The sequence below is a fragment of the Eimeria necatrix genome, genomic scaffold (assembly GCF_000499385.1).
Source record: "Eimeria necatrix Houghton genomic scaffold, Enh_scaff79, whole genome shotgun sequence".
Lineage (NCBI taxonomy): Eukaryota > Apicomplexa > Conoidasida > Eucoccidiorida > Eimeriidae > Eimeria > Eimeria necatrix.
The window spans coordinates 86,117-108,842 of NW_013654609.1; the positions used below are offsets into that span (position 1 = coordinate 86,117).

Genomic DNA, 22,726 nt, shown 5'->3' on the forward strand with positions numbered 1-22,726 from the left:
CCAGTCAGCATACAAATAAAAAAAGCGCTCCCTTCAGAAGTCGTCGCCAGCTTCTGGCAATTTGCAGCAGTAGCTCAAGAAGTCGCTAGCCTCAGGCTTTGAGCACAGCCACAGTGCAGAAAAGACAAAAGAAACGGTACGTCCCTGTGTAGACTGCATCAAAGTAGTTCACGCACCGAAGGACTGTCCCAAGACGTGTTGGCCTGACGGAACAACCTGATGAACTTTCGGGCTCGCGTTGAAGTAAATGCCATGTACCACGCTGATGCTAATCTAGACAAGTGACTGCAGTGTAAGTCTTGATGCGCAGAAAGTGCGTTTTCTAGCCATCGAACCACCACAGAGGCTAAGTTTCGTCTTAACTATAGCAGAAAAGGCACATTTTGGCCTCTACATACTTAAATTACTTGCATTCTCACAAAGATATTAAGAGTTTACCAAGGCATTGAACTGCAGGATACATTCACGTGTCAACCATCGGGGCCTGTCGCTACAGAAGCCGCCTTGCTCCTAGCCCCACTTGCAGCCTTTGCTATTTCGTCAGCGAAGCACCAGGGTGCTTGTGAGAGGAGCTTTCGTTGCTTCATCTCCCTCAGTTGATCATCCCTCGGGGTAAGATCCCCAGGGTTGGCAGTTTCAACGCTGACGGTGTGATGCAGCCTGAGGAGATCCTTCAACACGTTGATCTCATGCAGAACAAAGCGCCATCGTTCTTCCACTTGTCTCCTCTCCTCATCGGTGAGGTGGGCAAAACGAAGGTCTCCTTGCTCCAACAGCTTGCGCCTCCGCCTCTGAAAGTTCTCCCAACAGTGCAGCAGAAGTTCCGCTGCGGTGAAGCCCTTGCGTGTGTGCCGGGTGTAGGTACAGGAGTCGCAATGGGACAGCAGTAAGAGGAGCATTCCCTGGGCCTTTTGCACCCTCCGCATTAGTTCTCCAGGGAAGAGAAAGATGTCGTTACCTTCAAGTGTCGAAGAAGGAATCCGTATATCCACCGGAGCCTCTTCAGGGATCAGGCTCGAGCCACTTAGAGTGTACGTGCCTCTCGCAACGGACTCCAAAGAGAGCCCGTGCAAGGCAATTGCAGCAAGGTCTCCTTCCCAGGCGAGTCCCCTAAATAGAGGCCTTGTCTGCCTGAGCACTCCCGCCGCTATTGCATGCAGTACCGTCATGCCTTCATCCTTCGTTACAATGTTGCAGTTAGCTCCCTTTTCCAAAAGTACAGAGAAAACAGCATCTTGCAGCCAATAGGCAGCAAGTACAAGGGGCGTCTCTCCAGTAAGCGTGGCTGCATTGATGTTTGCTCCGTGCTCTAGCATCACCCTGACGGTCTCAGGATCCCCAGCTACGCAGGCCAGGTGTAGCGCAGTGGCGCTCTCCGCATTCAAGGCTTCTACTGCGCCTCCAGCCACCAGCAGCTGCCGGCAAAGGCGAGCTTTCCCATTGCTGGCAGCAAAGTGAAGTGGGTAGCTTCTCCCTAGAAACCGATGGGATGATGCGGACAATAACCGTTTTCTGCTGAGACCCCATAAGGAAGACAGAGGTGGCGTACGGCTGACGCTGATGTCTTCTTTTCTGGGGCTCCCATTAGCCCCTAATTTACCCTTTGACAAGGTCTTATTTCCAAGACCTCGCAGAGATCCTGTTCCAGTATTGGCTGCGTCCAACGAATCGCAGTGCTGCAGCATCAACCTTAGGATCGCCAGCTGCGCTACGTCTGTGCCCGCTGCTGTCTCTTCTGCGGCTTTGGAGGCAGAGCGATCAGAACTGATCTCCCAATTTTGAAAGGGAAGCCCGCTTTCGCGCGAAGCACACATTGCCAAAAGAGGAGTCATTCCCAAGGGAGATTTGGCAAACAGGTCGTATCCCATTTTCAGCAAACTGCACAGAAGTAGCAAGCAAGAGGAGAGGAACCCACTAGTTGAACATAGCACAACAGAAATCCCAAGAGCTCCATGAGCAGAAACAACAAGTTATTGACTCCCGGAGCCAGCAAAGCACTCAAGCAGCAGTTTGATGACCGGCAGCAGCACCAACAGGAGTTGCAGCAACCGCAGCAGCACAGATACCAAGAACAGTAGCAGCCGAGTAGCTCACTGGCCAACAATCGCATCCTTAGAATATAGACAAGCAAGCCCAAGAAGGCTCAGGCCAGTGGGTAGGTGCTGCGTGCCTTTCATCGCTCTAAACAACTCCAAAGCGAGTGGAAAGTGAAGCCCACGGCGCAGGAGGGCCACAGCCACAGACATCGGGTCGCGGCAGAAGTGCTCCTTGATTTGCTGACAGCCGAAACGAACAACAACGAATAATGCAATCTTCTACACAGCATACTGCATGGAATTTTTGTCAGCAGATCGTCTGCAGCTCTAATTCTACTGCTTGCTTGTCTGCCTAGACAGATGCCAGCGTGCCTAGCGGCTAACGGCTTGGCTCTGTTAAGGGCCCTCACCTCTGAGCTAGCGGCCCTTGAATTGGTTGCAGCCCTGTAGAGGGCAACGAACACATCTTCTGTGCGCACGATGGGAACCTGGAGAAGGGGAGGCGTACACACGCCAAGAAGCGCAGCGAATCGACGGAGTCGAAGACTCATAACCACTGATAGGCTCGCATCGCTGCCCATGCATGCTACACAGTTGGACAAAGCGCAAAATAGAGGCTCCATGATCTTCTCGGAAGGGACGGAAGGTCCACGGCGGCACTGCTTCTCCAGCTGCATCGCCTGCGAGCAGCAGCAGCAGAAATGCCAAACGTAGCATCAAAAGCACTTTTGAGCTTTGTTCTTCCCGAAAAAGCCTCGACACTGCCTGCGTCGGTCCCGACCCGCAGCAGAAGCAGTTGTAGAAGCAACTCCTGCGGCGGAATATTACTCTGTAGCTCAAAAAAGAGCCACACATAATCTGTGTCATTGCTGCTGCCTTTGCCATGGCCATGAGGCGGACCTTGTACGTGAGTTCTGCGAGCTTCAGGTAAAGGTGCGCCTTAGTCATGGATGTGGCGGGTAGGACCGTCTCCGCTGCCATCCCAGCTCTCCTAAGGAGAATGAGAGCCTGCAGGCATCACAAAGCAGAACCAGGGGTCATACCGCCAGCAGCAATGAGGTGTTCATTGCTGCTAGCTGATGTACCGTTACTCCTATGCCTAGCGAAGCATGAGGGGCACTGCAAGCTTTGATACAAAGCTATGGGACCGTTCGCGCTGTTGTAAGCCAATAAACACTCGGCTTTATGTATTCTGGACCCCTATGCACTTCGCAGTGCCACTGCATAGGAAACCCTCACCAATGGCACGTCCTTGCCTCCTTTTGTAGCCAAGAGTCCCGCGAGAATAGTGTTCACATTGAAAAGGACAGCATGCTGAGGATGCAGTTTGCTGCTGTAATGGTCCACGAGGTCACCATAGATTCGAGTTGCAAGCTGCTGAGACCCCTTGATCAAGTGCGTGTCAGCTTCCGATTGTCTCTGCAAGAGGTCCCTCTCGATGCTTGCGCAGGTTAATGAAACCTTGGTGTCCGTTAGCCCGCAGCAGTTACAAAGCCACTGTTCCTCTAAAGACGCTGCAGAAGTTGCCGGAAGCCGCCGTCCCCCCGTGCATTTTGCCTTTGCCTTTCCGAGGAGCCTTTCCCTACTGTCCCCACCGCCCGCTGTTGCAACTTTTTTCTCAGCCTTCACCTTAACCGCACTGACCCTCTCGCCTACGGAAGCTCCAATATCTTCATAAGCTTTGAGACGGGCCAACATATTCCCTCCTTTCGAGGGGCACAGGAATCCCCTGACACACTTGAAGCAGCGTATGCCTCTGAGGAGCCGTCCTCCCTCGTCGTTCTCCTTGCAGCGGATGCAACCACAGCCGAAGACTCTAGGAAATGACTCCACTGCCTTGCGTTCCTTCTGCGACTTGAACAGGTCTGCCTCAGCAGAAACACATATATATCCACCTGCAGGAATAAAAGTTATAGCCCTCACTGCCAACTGGCCGTCCTCTTGCAAACTGACGGTTGCTGTTGGCACGCAGCTGTGGTGAAGCAGTGCTGTTGCTGGGGCAAAGACTCGCCCCAGGGTACACTCTGCGTTCCTGCGCTCTACAGCTGCTGCTGCGGATGTGGCTGAAACAAACGGGGAGTACTGCAGAACAACCAAAGCCACGTGCATGAGTTCTTTCTCAGTGAGATACAGCAACAAGTTGGGGGGCACATTCTGCTGCAAGCGCCGAACGAGCACCTGCAATTTCTTAACTAACTCTGGCTGGCCCTTTCGTACGGCTTCTTCGTGCGAGTTCAGAGCGAACAGCTGAGTTGCCATGTCTGTATCGGCCGCGGCTCCCGCTTCTTTCCCGCTTCGCGCCACTTGTGTCTCCCGCTGCAGGGAAGCCTTGATTAGGATCCTGAAGAGGTGCAGCACGAAAGTGACCATGAAGCCTGACTCCTTTGCCATTGCATACATTAATGGCATGCACGTACACTCTATGGCATGCAACCTCGCATTCCGCATAAGACAGTTCCACGAACAGAACACAAACGGGCAGGTGTGGGGAGAAACGGGGCATGAGTAAGCCTTTCTAGGATCCTCGCGCTCCTGGAGACAGTGAAAACATGTGCTAAAAATCTGGCCTGTCTCAAGCAGCAAAGGAGTACAAACAAATGGCTTCTCCCTAAATATTAGGTCCCCAGGGCTCAGCTGGCGGTTAGCGAAGGCCGTTGTCTGTCCGTTCTGTCGCACAATCATCACGGGGGCCCCCTGAGGATGAAATAGAGGTGATACAGCTTTCCCAGCTGTTCCCTTGTGTGCCAAAGAGCCTGTCATCTCTGGAACTTGCAGGGCCTTGACCTTGAACAGTAGGGGCAGCTCGCATCGCTCCATCAAGAAGTTTTCCTCGTATTGAGCCAGGAGCCGCAGCAGACGTCTATTGCCAGGGCAATTGTGAATGGCTCCCCAGAGAGCAGAAAGGGCTCCCATCTGGTTGCGTTGGTGTCCGTAAGTCTCGGCCAGCAGCACAAAGCCGTCTGCGTTGCGAGGGTTCTTATCCAGGAAGCAGCAGATCGCACCCTCTGCCTCTTTGAATCTTTTCCGCTGAAGCAGCTCAGGAAGCATTCGCTGGAGTTCGAGGATCTCTGACGTTTCTTGTTGCTCTCTCAAGCCTCGCTGCTTCTGTTCTTTGCCCTTCTCCTCTAGTTCTTGTCCCTCATCTTTAACCCCGTGTTGCTCCCGAATTTTCAGTGCCGCCTCGTAAGCAGTCAGACCTTTGTGCACCTCGTTAGAGTCTCGTGTGAACCCTGAGGCCTTCTGCTGAGCGAGGCGCTCCTCGGCCATGTCAGACAGCGTGTATAGCCTGCTAGACAGCCCTGCGCTTTGCTCCCTCCGGAGAGCAGACACCCAGGAAAACATTTTCCACCGTAGGCTCCAGCAGTCATTACCCTAAGCTCTAGTTCAAAAGCACAGGAAAGTGCTCAACGAGAAAGCTCGTGCGGGCCCTCACCGGGGGGACAGGCTAGTTTGAAAAGCTTGAAGGAAGCGATATCCGCCTCTAATGTCGTGGCCTTCAAATACGCCACCGGGATAAATAATGAACGGAATAGCAAAACCATGTGAGGAAGGGGAAATATAATATATGAAATGCAATGAAACGGGTATAAATCCCCAAGGCGAGGCTGTGGGCGGTTTGGTCTGGTGGCTAGGGACCGCAGACCACAGTTATCTAATAGTGGAAGAGGGCTCTTGTCCTAATTCATTTAGTTACGATCTTTTGAAGTAGATATCCCCGTTGCCATTAAAATAAACACAGGCTGTGGGCGGTTTGGTCTGGTGGCTAGGGACCGCAGACCACAGTTATCTAATAGTGGAAGAGGGCTCTTGTCCTAATTCATTTAGTTACGATCTTTTGAAGTAGATATCCCCGTTGCCATTAAAATAAACAATAGGGGGGTATGAAGAATGGGTAATCTCCGGGTACAGAAAGTTGTTCTGTCATGTCTGCCACAAGACAAAGTTGGACCCGGCAGGGCTGAGCGACGCTGTAACATCGCGAGCCCCAGCACTACTCATCTCTGTAGCAAATAGTCACTTCAATGAATTAGGACACTGTTAGTTATGCAAAATTTACCGGCATCTTAGGCGTCCCTGTGGTTTTTGAACAGTCCCTGCCCACTAGCAGCCATGCAAGAGGGAAACAGTGAAACCGATCAGGGCAGCATTCTGCGCAGAGGCACGGCACCGTATCAGAGTAAACTGGGCTGTGAAGTATACATTTTGAGATTCTTGCTCGAATTACCACACATTTTTACATATGTGCTGAAGGTGTGATGCGGCGTGGCAATAGCCGCTAACGTACTGCTGCAATTGTCTCGGAGTAGCAGGGAAGTTCGTTACCGATAAGAAGCCCCGTTTGCCTGATTCTAGTAGCTATAGGTCCCGGGTTAAGGCTGCAAGCAGCGAAATAACTTAGAGGCTGTCTTGCCGCCATCTGGAGAGAAGCGCAGCCCAATGGGTTCGGAAGAAATCTCCGTTGTCAATGAGTTGACTGATACCAGTAAGCTTGTTCTGCTAATTCCTCAGGAAACTTTCCATCGTCTCATCACGCTCTAGCCCACCAAGCCAAGCATATTCATGCACAAAAAGGCTCCCTAAGATTCTTTGAAGTCTGAACCACGAAGAAAAACGCAACGATTCGTAAGTTTGGGGTATATCTCTTTCCTCGAATTTCCCTGAAAAGTTATGCAGAGGGCATCTAAAGCCCTCTCCAAACTTACATTTTTCTGTCCTAGGATGTAGACTCAGTTTAGGCTCAGGCCAGTTGCAGCCCCATAGTGAGAAGGTAGTTTTCTCTATGGTTCTTTCTGCGGAAATGAACTGTATATATTTCATGTCCGCTTTTGGTGATTCCTAAAAGGCATGTCCAACTGGTGGTGGGTCAAATGATCCATAATTATTTCTTAGCTTTGCTTTGCCTGAACTGGCACTAGAACGTTTGCTGGGAGCCAGACTCCAGGTGCGGAGTGGCTTGGCAGTCTTTTTCTGGCTAGATGCTGACGAGAGGGAGCGAACGACAGCATTTTACTGGTGTCAGCTGGAATGTCCGCCAAGAAGGCGAAAGTAGCTGCGGCAACTGCTCATCAAAGCCAAAGTATAAGCCTGCCGTTTACCGAACCAATTGCCCTTATGCTTAGTTTCATCGGCAACAGCCATAGCCCTTAATGGCAAAAAGAAACCCAGTACAGCTGGCTACGTGAATCACCTCTGCAGTGCTATGTAGTGCATTCCCCTTCCCGCATTGTGGAGACCTGCTGAATGACTTACACTGCTACAGGCTCTTTGATATGATTTGCTTCGTGCTTCTTGTCTTTTCAATATTTAGTCTTGCGCTCCTACTTGCACACCCTACTCGAGGTAGCTCTGCGCCCCGCGCTGTGAAATTATCAGGAATTGTAATTTCACCCGAAAAAATTTGTTCTTCATTCGGGGCATATACTACGACGTCACCTTTTCCAGCGCGCAGAGGTGTACATCTGAATTTGTATATCTGAATTAGCTGCGGGCTACATCCAGTCAAGCAAATGAACATATTTCTGTGGACCGCACCAGTTTGCCGCTGTCAAAACAGTCGAATGATTTGGTCATTTCCCTCAGTGAGTAACTGTAACTGCAACTGGGCATCTTCGTTCCACTGCTGTTGTCAGGCGTGGGTTTGATGTATTCAAGTGTCGATAGGCACAAGACAGCTTCCTGGGAATATTGCACGTCTCCACTGCACTGCATATTATACAACTCCATGACAACTCACTGTTTATAACATCTGCGTCGTATTTCCGCTGTGTTCTCGCCTTAGATTGACCAATGCTGCCAGCCACAGTATTAGCGCTGTTGTTTGTGGAGCAATAACAGAGCACTCGTGCTGAAAAGGGACCGTAACAAGTGGCCCTGCTGTGCTTATCCTCATATACTGCAGAAAACAGGCCCAAACAGATTGTCGCTTCGAATCTGCATGAAGATGTTGCGATTACCGTTCACCACCGTGCCTGCCCGGTGGTTGTTGACTCCCTGAAAATTACTGTAAATGCTTTTTATTGAAGTACGCAAGGGCACCACTGCAACCTGCATCATCGCTGCAACAATACAGAAAGGCCCAAAAAGCCCCTGTCCATGATGCTATAGGAGGTTCGCTTCACGTTGTTGGGGCTGTTGTGATATGCTTCTCACATTGTCTATCCGTACCTGCTGCATGGTGTGCCAATCGAAGTTGTGTAAATACCTGTATGTATCTATATCTGTTTTATACTTTGCTTGCGCAGGGGCTGAGCTGCTGTTCGGTATGCTAGCACGTAGCGCAGAGGCCGGTAGTGAGGCAGGGCCACTGTGGTCGTGCATGCAGCAACCTGCACTGTGTGATTCGGCAACACTCTTCATACCGTCCGTTTCCCACGTATAACTCTTATTTTACCTTCTCCGCGCAGACACCTAGTGCTCCTCTGGTTGTTGCCGCAGCCTATCATGACCGCTTTGCAGTGTGGAAGCGCTCAACACTAGCACCATCTGCTGTTGCAGTATGTGGCTGACGACTGAGGAGAAATGAGGGAGACGATGCTCCAGCAACTGCTGCCGCTGTCCGCAACGTTTGCAGTCTGAGCTGCTGACGCCGCTGCTGCTACTGTTCCCGCCACTCTGACGCAGAGGGGCCGCTGCCGTTGTTCGGGCTAAAATTGGGCCGATGCGACAACGAGCGGGAAGACCGAGGAAGGTAACGCAAGGTTGCTACATTACAAGCGGTTACGTGGTGCTGTACCGCTGCAGAGCCGTAGAGGGACAGCATGGAGTCCGCGGGCAGGATGGACTTGCCAACGCATATTCCGTACTCTCCCCAGCCTTTGGGTTGGTCGTTTCAGACATATAACCTACTGACGCTGGTGCTGAGTTCTATTTTCATTGTTTGTTTGTTTATAATGTACTCAATCTCGCGCACTGTTTCAATCCTACCCCATGCGTACCGCATGGTGACGTTGGAAAGACGGCGGATGCACTGTTTTGATGTTGACATCACCTCGGGGCGCCAGGCCCACAAGGTCCGCATGCTGTACATCTGGATGTTGCGGGCAGCCATACTGGTTATGTTTTGCTTTGTATGGCAGTACTGCATTCTCACTTACAAAGCTATTGACTTCTCCCACCGCAAGGGGCCCCTCCAGCTTTACCTACATTGCGTGTTGCGGGAGAGTGACTGTTTCGGGCTACGAAACCACCACCACTTCTTTGACTTTTATTCTAACCCCACCAATGTTTGCCTTGACTACAAGGAAATAGCCGAAAACAGAATGGAGGAGGTGATGGAGGAGATTCTCGAGAAGCACCGCTACCTGCTGTGTATTCATTTTGTTTCCCCCGATGCTATGGTGTATACTGCTGGGGTAGCCATCGCTTTTTCACTGGGGTATCTTATTTTGACCGGCTTCGAGGTGCTGGTGTGGCTACTGTACAGATCAACCGAACGTTGGCTGCCTATCCTCATTTCCTCCATAGGTATTGCCTTCTTTGTCTTGTGGATTGGTAGCCTTTTTATTCCGCAGCTCTTCACGTTTTTCGGCTGTTGGATCAGTTTTGTGATGGTGCTCACTGTTCCGTGGATACTGTGGCTAGCGCTAGCTGCAGCTTACAATCTCAGGAAACTCCAGCACCAAAAATGGGCGCTGTGGCAGGAGCAAGCAAACCGGTGAGAGTAGTAGCGCACCAAGAGGTTTTACCGCTATTTTAATACTCCAAGAATAAGGAAAAGTACTGCTGCTATGCCCGAGCAAAGTACAGTGGCATGCATGCCGTCGCACAGAGATTGTGGATAGCCATTTCTGTCACGCTTATGCTTACACCTATATCAGCATCACCCTCAAGCACACAAACACCTGCAGTGTTCAGGAGACTCCAGTGTGCGTTAGTTGCCTCTGCTCACTTTGAGCGTATAACGAAGCACTCTATTGCTGCTCGTACTGCTGATACAGCGGCGTTTCACAAATTCCAGTCGCCATTGGCGTACAACCAGCAGACTGCTACTAAGGTTGCTGCTGCTGCGGAGGCTACAAATCTCATGAAGTATTGTCTTGTGTTCGCTGAGATGCGTGGGTAGTTGAGACTTAGTCGGAGCTATGATCCTATTGTTTCTGACCGCTCTGTGCCGATGTAAGTGGTCTTTGCAACTCCGAAAACGCACAAGCCCGCAAGGTGTATGGTGTAGGTTCTTAATCCATAGACTGCAGGGCTTCTGATCAGCGAACATTGCGCAGGGGGAGCCTGCTGTGAGCGTTTGTGATGCAGACCGTTGGCTCAGCTTGTAGACCGAGGAAGGCGCGGTAGCGACCCGTTGTTAGAGAAGAGAGGCCTCGGTTTGAGGGTAAGGGTAAACGTTTGCCTTCGTTTGCCCTGTTTTTCTGTATATGTCGTTGTATACTTGTTTGTTAGTTACACGAGGTTGGAGTAGGGCAAGAGTTAGCTTAGCAGCAGACAACATACGTAGCGACGCTTGCGTGGATTGTTGATGTACGTGTGTGCCTTATATATTGATACATTCGTATATAGACCTGTGCGTACCCAAATAGATGGATTTATGCGTGCGTGTGATCGTGGCTGTTCATTGCACGTATCGTGGACATGTGAAGGTGGGACTGCTTGTAGGCACATGTTCATGTGTGATGTACGATCCGTAGATGCCCTTTACATTAGTGCCATTCTGCTGTTTGTTCTCATTGTGCACGTTTGCATAGCGATTCGTAGCTCGTTTGTGTCGTCCGATTCATCCGAATTTGTCATGTGATGCTGATTGCTGCTGAGTGCTTCGCGAGGCTTGACTGTGTGACGCTTTCTTTTTCGCGCCGCAAAAAGGGGTTTGAGTCAAATAATGAGGGTTTCTAGCCGCTTCAATTTTCTAATGCAGGGTGGCCAGTGCTCCCGAGATGGTTCGGGAATGTTGGACTTGGATGTGGATATGGACGACGTCGCAGCGCTTAAGGCCTCTGAAATACGCGACGATGACTCTGAGACGAAAAACAAAAAAAAGAATGAGGGCCATTTTGAGATTCCAAACATTAGGGAAACGTTGCAGGGCACACTCGGCCTCCGCCAGAAAAAAGACAATAGCCATCAGCAGTTAGGAGGAGGTCGCCCCCAGATGCAAGCGCAGACGCAGCAGGAGCCGCACGCGAATCGCCGTATGACTTTGGAGGGAGCGACTGAGACGGACGAGAAAGCTGGCAACAAACCACAAGCGCAGGTCGACGCTGTGAAGACTGACTAGCCTCAGTTCACTGTATTCATCTCGATTTCGCATGTTATATTATCTGTCAGTATTTAACGAACATGCGCGATGCTCTTTTTCCGCTTTTCGTTTTGCAGAGTGCTTCAGACCCTTGCGCGAGTGTGGAGTGCAAACCGACACAGCAGGCCTCGTGCAGACTGAATCTCCTGTATAGGCCTTTTCGCACATGCGTATGGAGATGCGTATGCGTTTGCGATGTGCGACGAAACGCGTAGAGGTAGTAGAGTGGAGTTAAAAGTGGCAGCGAGAAGCAGTAGAACAAGTACAGGCGCAATCTGGTGTGCGGCTCTCAACTCTAGACACTTCTTAGACTTGCATAAATCGGCGCTAGCACTACCAGAATTGTAACCGCAGTACAATGTGTAAATACGCATGTATGTTATTGCATAGTTTCGTCCGTGCCTTGCTGACAGCTGCATGCATGGGTAAATATATTTATATGCACATCGTATATTCCTTCTTATGCATCTCTGGATGCGCTACAGTGCGCTGATCAGAGTAGAAGCTCGGCAGCTCGACTCAGCTATTAGAATAGTCACAGTCGTAATGGGTGCTCCTGCAGCTCTGCGAACGACCCAATCGTTTTTTCAGCTGCGGCGTCTGCATCAGCTGCACTGAGGCAGTCTCACGTCTCTCAGTGCATACTAAACTATGCGATTCCCCCACGAGCTTTGCAGTTGGTGGCATTTTCGTCGAGTAAGCAAGCTACGCTGCTGTTCAGTGTAGAGCGCGCCGTCACTGCAAAGATGTGGCAGCACCGCCGATCAGGCTAGCGCTCGCGCGCTGGATCAGGAAACAGGACCTTCTATAATCGTCCTCCGCATTGTACTGACAATCTTGAAGTATGCCAGTGGAGGTAGAACCACTCCCACTGCGCGCTGTGCGCCGAAAAAACTCGATGGACTACAATATGGGCTATTTTGTGAGGGAAGGCACTGCAGCGAGCGGCAAAAGCCGCCCGTTGTGGTCGGGTAGGCTTCGGTATCAGTTGCTTTACTATGATGGAAGTACCAGGGAATCTATACTGAGCGCACGTGGTGATTTTGCGTATGCACGGATGCGCTTTCTCGTTTACCTTCACCGGTAGACCAGAGCTCAGCAGTTCGCTATGGTGCAGATAAAGGCCTACAGCAGTGTCAAGCCTTGTCCTCCTTATCCTGCCACGGAGTATGGGGCTTCTTGTCTCCAAGCAAAAGATGTGCACTACGAACAAAAAGAGTGGCACGAACGACGAGAGATAATGATCTCGCTGAATGTAACGCTGAATGTAGTAGAGCTGGAGTACGATGGGTATTCTGCCCCGTGGAGTCTCATGGAAAGAGATCGCTGAAGCTGACGGCACTGTTGTCCCCGGCTCAGGCCGCAGAAGTGTTGGGACTGGATGAAACAGTAAAGTCGTTGTAACATTCCTCTGTGGTCTTTTACAACTCTCGATTTTGCGGCGCAGTTCAGTGCGTCACAAGCACCTCTTATATTTGGCTCCTGCCTCACTAGTAATGCTTCATCTGAGCGCAGCTGACAACTGGGCATAATTTTAATCTTCTATTGATCATCTTCGCGTTCCTTACATTACGCTGGAGACGAAGCCATATAGTGCGTTCAATGTGCTGGGGTGCTGCAGGGAAGCACATGCAGGCATTCGCCGCAATAAGCGTCTGCAGTGCGTCACAAGCACCTCTTATATTTGGCTCCTGCCTCACTAGTAATGCTTCATCTGAGCGCAGCTGACAACTGGGCATAATTTTAATCTTCTATTGATCATCTTCGCGTTCCTTACATTACGCTGGAGACGAAGCCATATAGTGCGTTCAATGTGCTGGGGTGCTGCAGGGAAGCACATGCAGGCATTCGCCGCAATAAGCGTCTGCGAGTCTGTAGGAGAGCGATAAGCGTCTGCGAGTCTAGGAGAGCCGCTCTAACTCGTCAGTGCGGAGCACAGAGCTTTTAGTGAGAACCAATGTGAAGCTAGAAAGGTTGACGGGATTCATCAATGGTGTGAATGCTCCTTCGTTTGGGGCCGTAGCCCAGAAGAAACTGAATTAATTGCCAGCGAGGTTTTAGCACTGTCTAGGAGATGTCTGTATCTGTGTATATTCTTGTGTGCATATACGCACATGCGTAGTTTATATTATAAACACACGTATTGAACACTGGGGGAGACTTGACAGCGGCGATTTGCACGATTTTTGATAATAGAAAGTTTGAACTTCAGAAATCGTATGAACAGATACTAAATGCAATTTTAAGCTTCTACATGTTCTCTGCATGAGTGCAATGCCTAGAATCATACCTTTTCTGTTGAGTCTGGTGCTGCGAAGCAAGAATCCCCATCAGGTGAGCAGATTATGCGTCGGACAGACATGACAAATCAAATTCAAGTTATGGAACGTCCTACATTGGTCAAAATGTGTCACACACACGCAAAGCACTAGTTGGGAAGTAAAGGATCATGAGGCTGTCCTGGCTCATACAGAGAAGTCGTAATTCGGTAGTGGGGGATGAAGGATGAAATTTGGAACGCGACAGTTTCGTGGTGTTCAACTTAACGCCTGAGTAATGATCCAATAGCTTTCCTTGCAAGAAAGGGCGTTAGAAGAGGGGAAGTTCCAAAACCCCGGCCTAAGAGCGCGAGACTTCGTAAGACCCAAAGCACCCTGAGCGTCCAAAACAGGTTCTCTAACTAATAGCAGCCACAGTTAGGTAAGGTCATGTCACCCATGGAACACGTACATGCCGTGCCGAAGAGCTCATGGGAATATCACGGCAAGTGCTAGAGCAAGCTAGTCAAGAGGAAAGCGTTAGCGGCAACAGGGAGCCAACTTTCACGGGCAGTGCTATAGATTTGGGCACGAAACACACACGGGAGGACGCTGAATCGTAAGGCGATTCCTGATGACCCAAAGAAATCCGTGCGCGAAGAATTGGCAGGATGTTCAACACCGGGAGCAGCGTTCCCCCGTGTGGCAATTTCTGTGCACTCTAGTTGTGCCATGGTCGGTCAGTATAGAGGCGGCAGGCTCATAGCGAGCTCTCTGTGCCTTAATAGCTTAGCAGTGCCCCCTACGAATGGCGCTCTAGGGAGCAACGGAACCCTCGAGCCCTCGAGTGGTGCGACCCTTCTTTGAGGCTTTCTCCCCTCGATATCAGTCGCCCGCAGGGGATGCGTAGAGCGCTTAGAGTTTGCAAAACTCGCCTCTACTCCTACCACGTTGTGTGAATCTTCCTAATTCTCGCAGATTGCTGCTTGCGGTTGACGCTTATTCCATTTCCAATTGTTTTCCACACTGGCACCACCACCACAATTTGCCCTGATTCCCTTCATCACAGTATTTCCAAATTGCCGATGCCCCATTGAGCTCAGGCTTTTCGGGCCCTTGCATGCCTAGGAACGTTAACTGCATCCCCTACGTTACTGAGCCGACGAATATATGAAACAATTCCTCAGTATATCCTACAATATGAAGAGTAGCCGTAGTTAATTGTAAGATCCTTGCATGCTGCACGGGTGCACGGATGCCAACGTAGCCTTATACTCACAGGAGATGGTGAAGAGTGCCGGTCACACCAAGTGCACGGCGACCCAACCCAACAGCAAAGGGAACCCACCATCAAGCTGACCTCACCACACCCTTTAAAGTTTTTGGCAATACTGCAGCTCGTAGAATTGTTATATACGCGTTATCTGCGGATTTGGAAACAGGTAGCTCGGGAAATTGGTTGGAACTTCACTTCAACGTATATGCTGGGAAAAGAGGGTTGCATTGCGACGACGAAGGAGTAGCAAATGGAAGACACAGAGCTTTGTTGTTTTTGATCAAAAGGCTGCAATTCAATCAATGCAAAGAATTAATGTAGGTGGAGCACCAACCGCTAAACAGTGCAGCGCAGACGACAGATCCTCGCTTAAGAAGTGCCGACCGACTGTGGTGGCTGCCCTGTCCGCTACCAATGTTACCCATAGTTGCTGTTGCTCTTCCTGCTGCTACTCTGTTGCCTTTGAGTATTATATTGGTGCTCTCTTTTGGGGACGCAAAGCCCGTAGGCTGCTTTTCCCAGGCAATCTCCGTCGTCCCGTCTGTGTAGCGGTGGCTGCCTCTGCATGCACAACACGCTCGGCCCTGAAGTCGCTTCACCTCTTCATTGCTTACCCTAAACTGAAGCCGGAGAATAACTTCACCGGGAGCATTCTTGGTAGACTGTTTAGAGGCCATAGTAAAGCCTTCACCCCGCCAGACGCTGCGCATTCGTCTTTTTGTCTCTTTCCCTTCTCCACGCCACCTTTGGAAAAGTACAGAAATAGGCGTAAACAAGCACAGAGCCTAGCGCAGCTTCCCTCTGCTTCATCCGCGGTACTAAGTCAGGCACTGGAGATCAAATCCACGCTGCGCTGCTGCTCCTGCTGCAGTGGGGGTGTGAACCTAGGGGCCCCAGCCCTATCGCTTTTGCTTCAGCCCGCCATTTACAGAAATGGATTCTGCAGAGGTTTGGGGAGAGGAGGACGGGGTGACCGCCGAGGTCTCTAACTTCAGCGCTGGGGAGCTCCGCATGAGAACCTCTTTGGTTGACTCAGAGCTCAAATACTTCAAAAGTGAAGCCAACAAGCTCAAGTTCGAGCTCAACAATATGCAGGTGAGTGAAATTCTCATTTTTATAGTTATAACAGTATAACGCTTGTTCATGCACAGCGATAACAGTAATGGAGGGCCCAAGAACTCGAGCTCGAACCCTGAGGCGTGCATGTGTTTGCAAATATTATGAGCTAACACAGCAATGTAAAGTCAACTCCAATGCATATTCCTCCTAACTGCTGTAGTATTGATTGCAGCACTTTTAATTAGGGTCGCGAATGCGCGCCCTCAAAGGGCGCGAATGCGCGCCGTGGCTGCGCAGCTGGATGAGCAGCGGTCCACTCTGACTCATCCTGCAAGGACAGTACATCGTGCACTTTGCTCCATGCAGCTGCGACTGAATGCTCATAAGTACGTTTCTGGTGAGAAGCCATGAGGTATGAGTGGTGCTTACTCATGCTGCTTACACATGTGGTTCCACTGTTCCACGGGCATCGGTGGGATTCAGGAGAGAATAAAAGACGCCATCGAGAAGATTCGACTGAACAAACAGCTACCTTATCTGGTTGGCAGCGTTGTTGAGGTAAGGCTTGCCATAAGCGGCAGAAACCTACTCTCGTAGTAAATGTGTTTTGCTCTTATGAGACAAAACGGTCCCACGCGCATGTTCGTGTTCGGTGTTGTACATGCGTACGCTGGACACAGTAGTGAGGATTCAGATCCGCTGTTGCACGTAAACTCGGTAAAGAAGAAGGGGGACAAGGAAACAACAGACACAACACATACAAGTAATGGGACGGAGGCACCTCTGCCTCGTGGCGGTAGATGCCGATGACTTAAGTTTTTCTCCTGGCTGTTTCATGCTATTCATCCAACTTAATTTCTTTAATGGAGGCTTGCTGGTTCATTTGTATGACTTGACAAAATATCTTCACAGCAAGAGAAGGCACATTCGAGTACTTTAAGGCGTAAAGTTTAAGTATTACGGTCTCACGTAGTATCATCACTGTCGCAGTATTCATTATCGCCAAACTTGCCTGCGCTCAAGCCGTAGATGCTTATTTGTTCTTGGTTTTCCCAGCTGTTTGATAATGAAGAAGAGGGAGAGGATGATGGGGCTGCAACAGACATCGACTTGCAACGAAAGGGAAAGTGCATAGTTATCAAGACCTCGACCAGACAGGCATGGAACTCAGCGCCAAGTCCTGTGTCATACTTTTGCTTGATGTATAGAGTTCTGTCCAGGGTTGAAGATCGGAGATTCAGCATCGTCACATATATATGCACATTGGCAATTTATTGTTTCAATGTTTTGCTTGTTTGTGGGCTCCCATCAGGTGGTGCCTGTCCTTGTAATAGCTATGACATTCAGGGTTTAGGGCTGTTGTTTGCCAGCTTGCTCTGTGAGTGTTCTTCAGACTGTCTTTCTGCCTGTTATTGGCCTTGTGGAGGCCGACCAGCTGAAGCCAGGAGACCTGGTGGGCCAGCTGCCCTCCACGCATTCGTTACTGCAAGGGCACTTGCTACATCTGCAGCAACTTGCAGCAGCGGTTGCATTTTTTAGGATTTGCACGAGCCTTTGCTTGTTCGCATGATGAGTTATGTGTCTGCTAATCAATTTTACGTGTTTGGCATTGGCTTATCCTATTTGCCTCGTGCTGCAGGTTGGTGTCAACAAGGACTCTTACCTAGTGCTGGATAAGCTACCTGCTGAATATGACGCGAGGGTGAAGGCAATGGAGGTTGATGAACGGCCCACAGAAGAATATAGTGATGTTGGGGGCCTCGACAAACAAATTCAAGAGCTCATTGAAGCCATTGGTGCGCTCGAAAGTAGCCAAGGCGCAGAAGAAAGCACACTGAGCGGGAATCAGAGTCTGTTGTGACCGCGAAAAGGGCAACGTCCTAGAGACTGAATTGGTTCGACACAGCCAGACACTGATTTTAAAATGCATTCTGTACAGGCACTCACGACGTATGAATTCATGCATAGATACCGACATCCACGTGCAGACACAAGCATCTGCGCACTTCTTTTTGCGTTATTCTGCTCTCACAGTTCTCCCCATGACTCACAAGGAGCGCTTTGATAAAATCGGCATTCGGCCGCCCAAAGGTAACTATGGTCCCCCTTGGCGGCATTGAGAGCATTGTGCTAGTGCGCAACTTCTGTTTATGTGTAGCGCCTGCTCTTCAAGGATGTGGGCGGCTGGAATTTTGATTTGCACTTCAGCTACAGCTTGTCCCCCGCATGTATGGCTCTTATTGGATGCACAAGTTGCCGTGATTATAAATATTGTCTCCTTGTACTCCTTTCGAGCCGGCATGCATACCGTTACTGCATTACTTTCACTATTGCGGTCCTTTGAGAAGATTGTGGCTCTTCCTGCAACGTATGTAGCAAGCTTGTTCGGGGAGCTCTGTTTTTGGCCCAGGAGTTCTGATGTACGGCCCTCCGGGGAGCGGGAAAACGCTACTTGCTAGAGCATGCGCTGCCCAGGTACTGCCGTTCTTGTAGCTAGATGATTGCTTGATTGCAATCCAAGAGTTACGAATAAATAATTTCTTCTGCATCTTATTACTGGAAGCGATGGCATGTTGGCGCTGTCTGGCAAGAGCTCAGTAGTTGGGAATTGTGGGGGCAAGCTTCGGGTCTTTCTACGTACACTCTCACGGCTATCTGTGCCTAACTGAATGTTTCTGCCATCTCAGACTGTTTATTTGTCTGGTATTCGACAGTAATTATGGGCGACATTGTGGCAGCACGAATGATAATATTTATGGCGTGAATACAAGAATTGTGCCTCTTGGAAGTCCCGGGTGGTGTATGTAACTTTGGGCATGCATGATTTGACCTTGGTGTGCATGTACACCTTTTTCCTTCTATCATACCTGCATGCCTACAGAACTACCACTGGACTCTGTCTGTGAGCTTACAATGAATGGAGTTGAGGGCTAAAAGAAAACCAGAATCTGAGATTGGTTGCACATGTGCATATTCTTGAAATGGCAGACCAAGGCGACCTTCCTAAAACTGGCAGGACCGCAGCTCGTTCAGATGTTCATAGGCGACGGTGCAAAGATGGTTCGAGATGCCTTCGAACTGGCAAAGGAGAAAGCTCCGGCAATCATATTTATTGGTACGCTAGCTCCTTATTGATTGTGTTTGAACTGTACAAGTCCACGAGCGTCCCTTATCACTTGGGACAGGACACTAGACGCTGCGTGTGGTCGTTATTTTACGGTGGTGGAGTGCAGATGAGCTAGATGCTATCGGTACCAAGCGTTTCGACAGCGAGTTGTCTGGTGATCGCGAAGTGCAACGAACAATGTTGGAGCTGCTCAATCAGCTTGACGGATTCAGCAGCGACGACCGCATCAAAGTAATGTACTGACCATAAGTCGATGTGTTAGTGTGGGCTGGAAATGCAATGAATTTGCCAGGAGTTTAGTCCCCACTGGTCACTTGAAGTTTTTCCGTGGAGTTGCGGGCCTTTGGAGCATTGAGGCACAATACAGCATCGACTCTCGTTCTTTACTTGGGTTGGTGCGGTGTGGCGGCGGCAGGTTATTGCAGCGACAAATAGACCGGACGTTTTGGACCCTGCACTGCTTCGCTCGGGCCGACTTGACAGAAAGATCGAGCTGCCACATCCCAACGAAGATGCGAGGGAGCGCATTTTGCAGATTCATGCAAGAAAGATGACCGTCAACAAGGCTGGTGAGTTGAGTAAATATATTTGGACCTCTAAGGTAATTTCAACAGATGCATTGACCAATCAACAACTGCAAAGTTGCACCCTTCGTGGTACTCATATAACTTTGACCCGATATTCACTGCATATATGTGTGCATGTTTTTACCGAGGGAGCGCGTTTGATGAGTTTGGCGTGCCTGTATTGTTCTCCGTGATGTATATCGAAGAGCTCCCCACTTTATCTACCCATCGTGGCCGTCAAAGCTGTTCAAAATAGCTGGCAGTAGCTGACTTCGGATGTGAATCTGGAGCATTGTAAGCATAATACGGTCCAGTGAATCCTGCTTTTGCAGATGTGAACTTCCGGGAGCTCGCTAGAAGTACGGACGACTTTAACGGCGCGCAGCTTAAAGCTGTTTGCGTTGAAGCTGGCATGATTGCCCTCCGCCGGAACGCGTCCGAGCTACAGCACGAGGACTTTGTGCAGGGAATCGCTGCCGTACAAGCTAAAAAGAAGTCGAGCCTAAACTACTTCACCTGATCCTTCGAAAACTAGACATCTAGCCGAGCTTTCCACACCAAAAAATTTTAAGTGTAGACAGTTCCTGGGAACACGCTCGCGGCAACAGCTGTTTGTGAGCTCAAACAGCCAACGAAGTGGATGCGGTGAAAGGCTACTGATTTGCTCAGCACCCTGCGCTGCCCAAGGGGAACATGAAGCTGGGCTTCGTGTCATTGAGAACCTGGTGTAGTGACCCCACTGGTAGCGGTCATAATTACCCTTTCCTTGCGAACGCCATTTACAAGGGCTTCAAGAGCCCGACTTGAATCTAATGCTCCGCTTGTTCAATCGACCAGAAACCAACGACTGCTGAAGACGCCGAGGATGTTAAATCGAACTCGCAAGCAACTCCAGACGCTGTAAACTTCCATGAGATGAATGCCGCCAGCAGCATCCCTGAAGCGTGTGCCAATCCCGCACCAAAGTAACCCTTACAGATTGCTTCTGTTGCCCACAAACAAGGATTTCCAATGTAACCAATGTAGCTCGGTTACTTGGGGACTGCGGTATAATTGATGATATTTGTGACGCGTGTCGCTACAGTTTTCTCCTAGCTCCATTTCTGATTGCCTCAACTCTTGCGCGGTCTTGTCGCAAAAGTTCATCCAGCCTCCACAAATTTCTCTCCTTATGGCTCCTCCACCTGCGCTTGATACCCAAGTAGAGCAGCGCTAGTCCACCTAACAGGGAGAACAGTGCAAGATTCGCTGTGTCGAATCGGGCTTTGCCAAGTAGGAGAGATATAGCAGGCCGCGGCACTGCGCGGGTGTCGTAGTCCTTTACTGCATGAAGACCAGCGTGGCCCAGTAACGACAGGCTAGTTAACAGTGCAGGGAAGCCCCTAGGCCGGGGGATGGGCTTAGGGGACTCCGAAGCCCACAGCCTTCGCAGCTCTATCGAATGTCCCGAAGTTGTGGCTGCCTCCTCGTTTCTCATCGTCATGTCGTGATAAGCAGTGGGTAATGCTTCAGCGGCGGCATCTGGAAGCTGGGTGGCTTCTGTTGGTCCCGGCGAAGTGCTCGCATCCAATGACGAAGCCACCGCGAAGCCCATTACAGCGAAAATGGTAGTTGTTATGCCCCTCATTTCTATGCGCCTGAGAAGAGGAGCGGCGGAAGCACAGCAGGCACAAGTAGACGCCAGCGGCAGCACAGAATGGAGACTGCGGCAAGACTCAGCCGTATGAAGCGGATGAAGCTTAAGGTGTTAAACTAGTGGAACAGGTCAGCAGGGAGCTTGGGCCAGGTGCGGGCAAATAGGCATTAGGGGAGAAGAGAGACCAGCCACGAAGAGCAGTGTACTCAACGTAACCACGGGTGCCTCAGGAATTCATTCAGTATTATTTTGTCGGCGCTTTTTACCAATGCTAATTAAGCAGTGATTATGTTGTCCTAGAGGCTCCTTTTACGCCTCAGTTGTAGGTCTGCTCGATGACACTGTCGATCTCCGGATAAGCAACTGTTCCACATGAGGCAATTAAATGCTGAAGCTAGTGTGCTCTGCTCCAGACTTTTGAAAAGAAATGCTTTTCATCACAAATTTATACTAATGTACGGATATCCAGGATCGAAGGGAACTGAAAGCTACACAATTGGTAAGTACACAGGCCTCAACGCCATGCGCTATGCAATGCTCAGCAAATATGCTTCCCGTACGACGTGAGCTAATTAATGCTACTAAAGCAAACGGAATAAACGATTTTTTCTATTTTTGTGTGTCAATTTTTGATTTAACTTTTGGGGTATGCACACTGATATGCATCTGTGTGTGATATTGTATGGCCTTTCAATGCCACTCAACTGTTCTGTTGTACGGTAATCGTGATCAGTAAGTGGAATTGCGCCATAACAGCTCTGGCACTATAAACTAAGTAGTGCCTCTTCACTGTTAACGTTTCAATTGGTTCATGATAGTTTCCGCCACAGGAATAGGTCCTTAAATGGAAGTGCACGCCAGGCGGATCCCCATGCTCATGTCAGGCGTTATGGACACAAGGAAGCCTATTGTGCCTTGGTCACCTTGTTATTGCAACAAATCATGCGCTGACTGTGTTGACAAAGATATCAAGCCACGGCTCGCAATGGATGGGGTGGAGCGGGCTCCACCTTGTCAGACTCAACGGTACGCCGCTTTAATAAACCACCAAAAGCAGGCCGTCAATTCAAAATTAACACTACTCCGGTATTCCACTTAAATTCGAATTTCTGTCACACAGCTATCAATAGGCCTAACTGATGTCTTCCACAGGTTTTTATTGTCTTGCCAAGGAGTGTGAACGTAAGACTGCGAAGCAGTCATTCCGCAGCGGTGGCTAAACTCGTTATGCCGCCACAGAAATGTACAGTACACCCACAAGATGCACCGTAGCCCATAAGTCTTTTCTGGTGGTCAGAATCTGCCCAAGCCATACGTGGGTTGCTGGCGCAGACAGGGGCGCTGACAGGGTCGAAATGTGTCTCGATAACACAACCGATTGAGATACAGCTTAACTCTTTGTATTGCTACTCGTGTGCGCATTTTGCCGCGCTCCAGGGTGAATCTGATCGGATGTTTCAATAGTTCCAGAATTCCGCTGTAAGACGGAAAGAAACACTAAATTTTCGGAAAACAAGGGAG

The 22,726-nt window shown here is 50.0% G+C and overlaps 4 protein-coding genes across 4 annotated transcripts; 2 read left to right on the plus strand and 2 right to left on the minus strand.

Annotated features, from left to right (window-relative positions):
- Window positions 1-470: 470 nt before the first annotated feature.
- ENH_00076580 (ankyrin repeat-containing protein, conserved, putative) lies at window positions 471-5,378 on the minus strand (the record flags this gene model as incomplete). Its single annotated transcript, XM_013582956.1, has 5 exons — window positions 471-1,878; window positions 2,095-2,276; window positions 2,447-2,716; window positions 2,937-3,044; window positions 3,276-5,378. The coding sequence occupies 5 exons, from the start codon at window positions 5,376-5,378 to the stop codon at window positions 471-473; spliced, it is 4,071 nt and encodes a 1,356-aa protein (XP_013438410.1).
- Window positions 5,379-8,794: 3,416 nt separating this feature from the next.
- Window positions 8,795-11,262, plus strand: ENH_00076590 (hypothetical protein, conserved; the record flags this gene model as incomplete). The annotated part of the gene is made up of 3 exons (XM_013582957.1): window positions 8,795-9,690; window positions 10,287-10,362; window positions 10,903-11,262. The coding sequence occupies 3 exons, from the start codon at window positions 8,795-8,797 to the stop codon at window positions 11,260-11,262; spliced, it is 1,332 nt and encodes a 443-aa protein (XP_013438411.1).
- A 4,488-nt stretch (window positions 11,263-15,750) lies between these two features.
- On the plus strand, window positions 15,751-20,089 carry ENH_00076600 (26S protease regulatory subunit 6a, putative; the record flags this gene model as incomplete). The annotated part of the gene is made up of 11 exons (XM_013582958.1): window positions 15,751-15,912; window positions 16,360-16,434; window positions 16,933-17,010; window positions 17,270-17,329; window positions 17,516-17,672; window positions 17,911-17,967; window positions 18,287-18,351; window positions 18,865-18,991; window positions 19,110-19,234; window positions 19,419-19,572; window positions 19,902-20,089. 11 exons carry the CDS (start codon window positions 15,751-15,753, stop codon window positions 20,087-20,089), a joined length of 1,248 nt encoding a protein of 415 aa, XP_013438412.1.
- A 558-nt stretch (window positions 20,090-20,647) lies between these two features.
- ENH_00076610 (hypothetical protein, conserved) lies at window positions 20,648-21,196 on the minus strand (the record flags this gene model as incomplete). Its single annotated transcript, XM_013582959.1, has 1 exon — window positions 20,648-21,196. One exon carries the CDS (start codon window positions 21,194-21,196, stop codon window positions 20,648-20,650), a length of 549 nt encoding a protein of 182 aa, XP_013438413.1.
- Window positions 21,197-22,726: the final 1,530 nt, after the last annotated feature.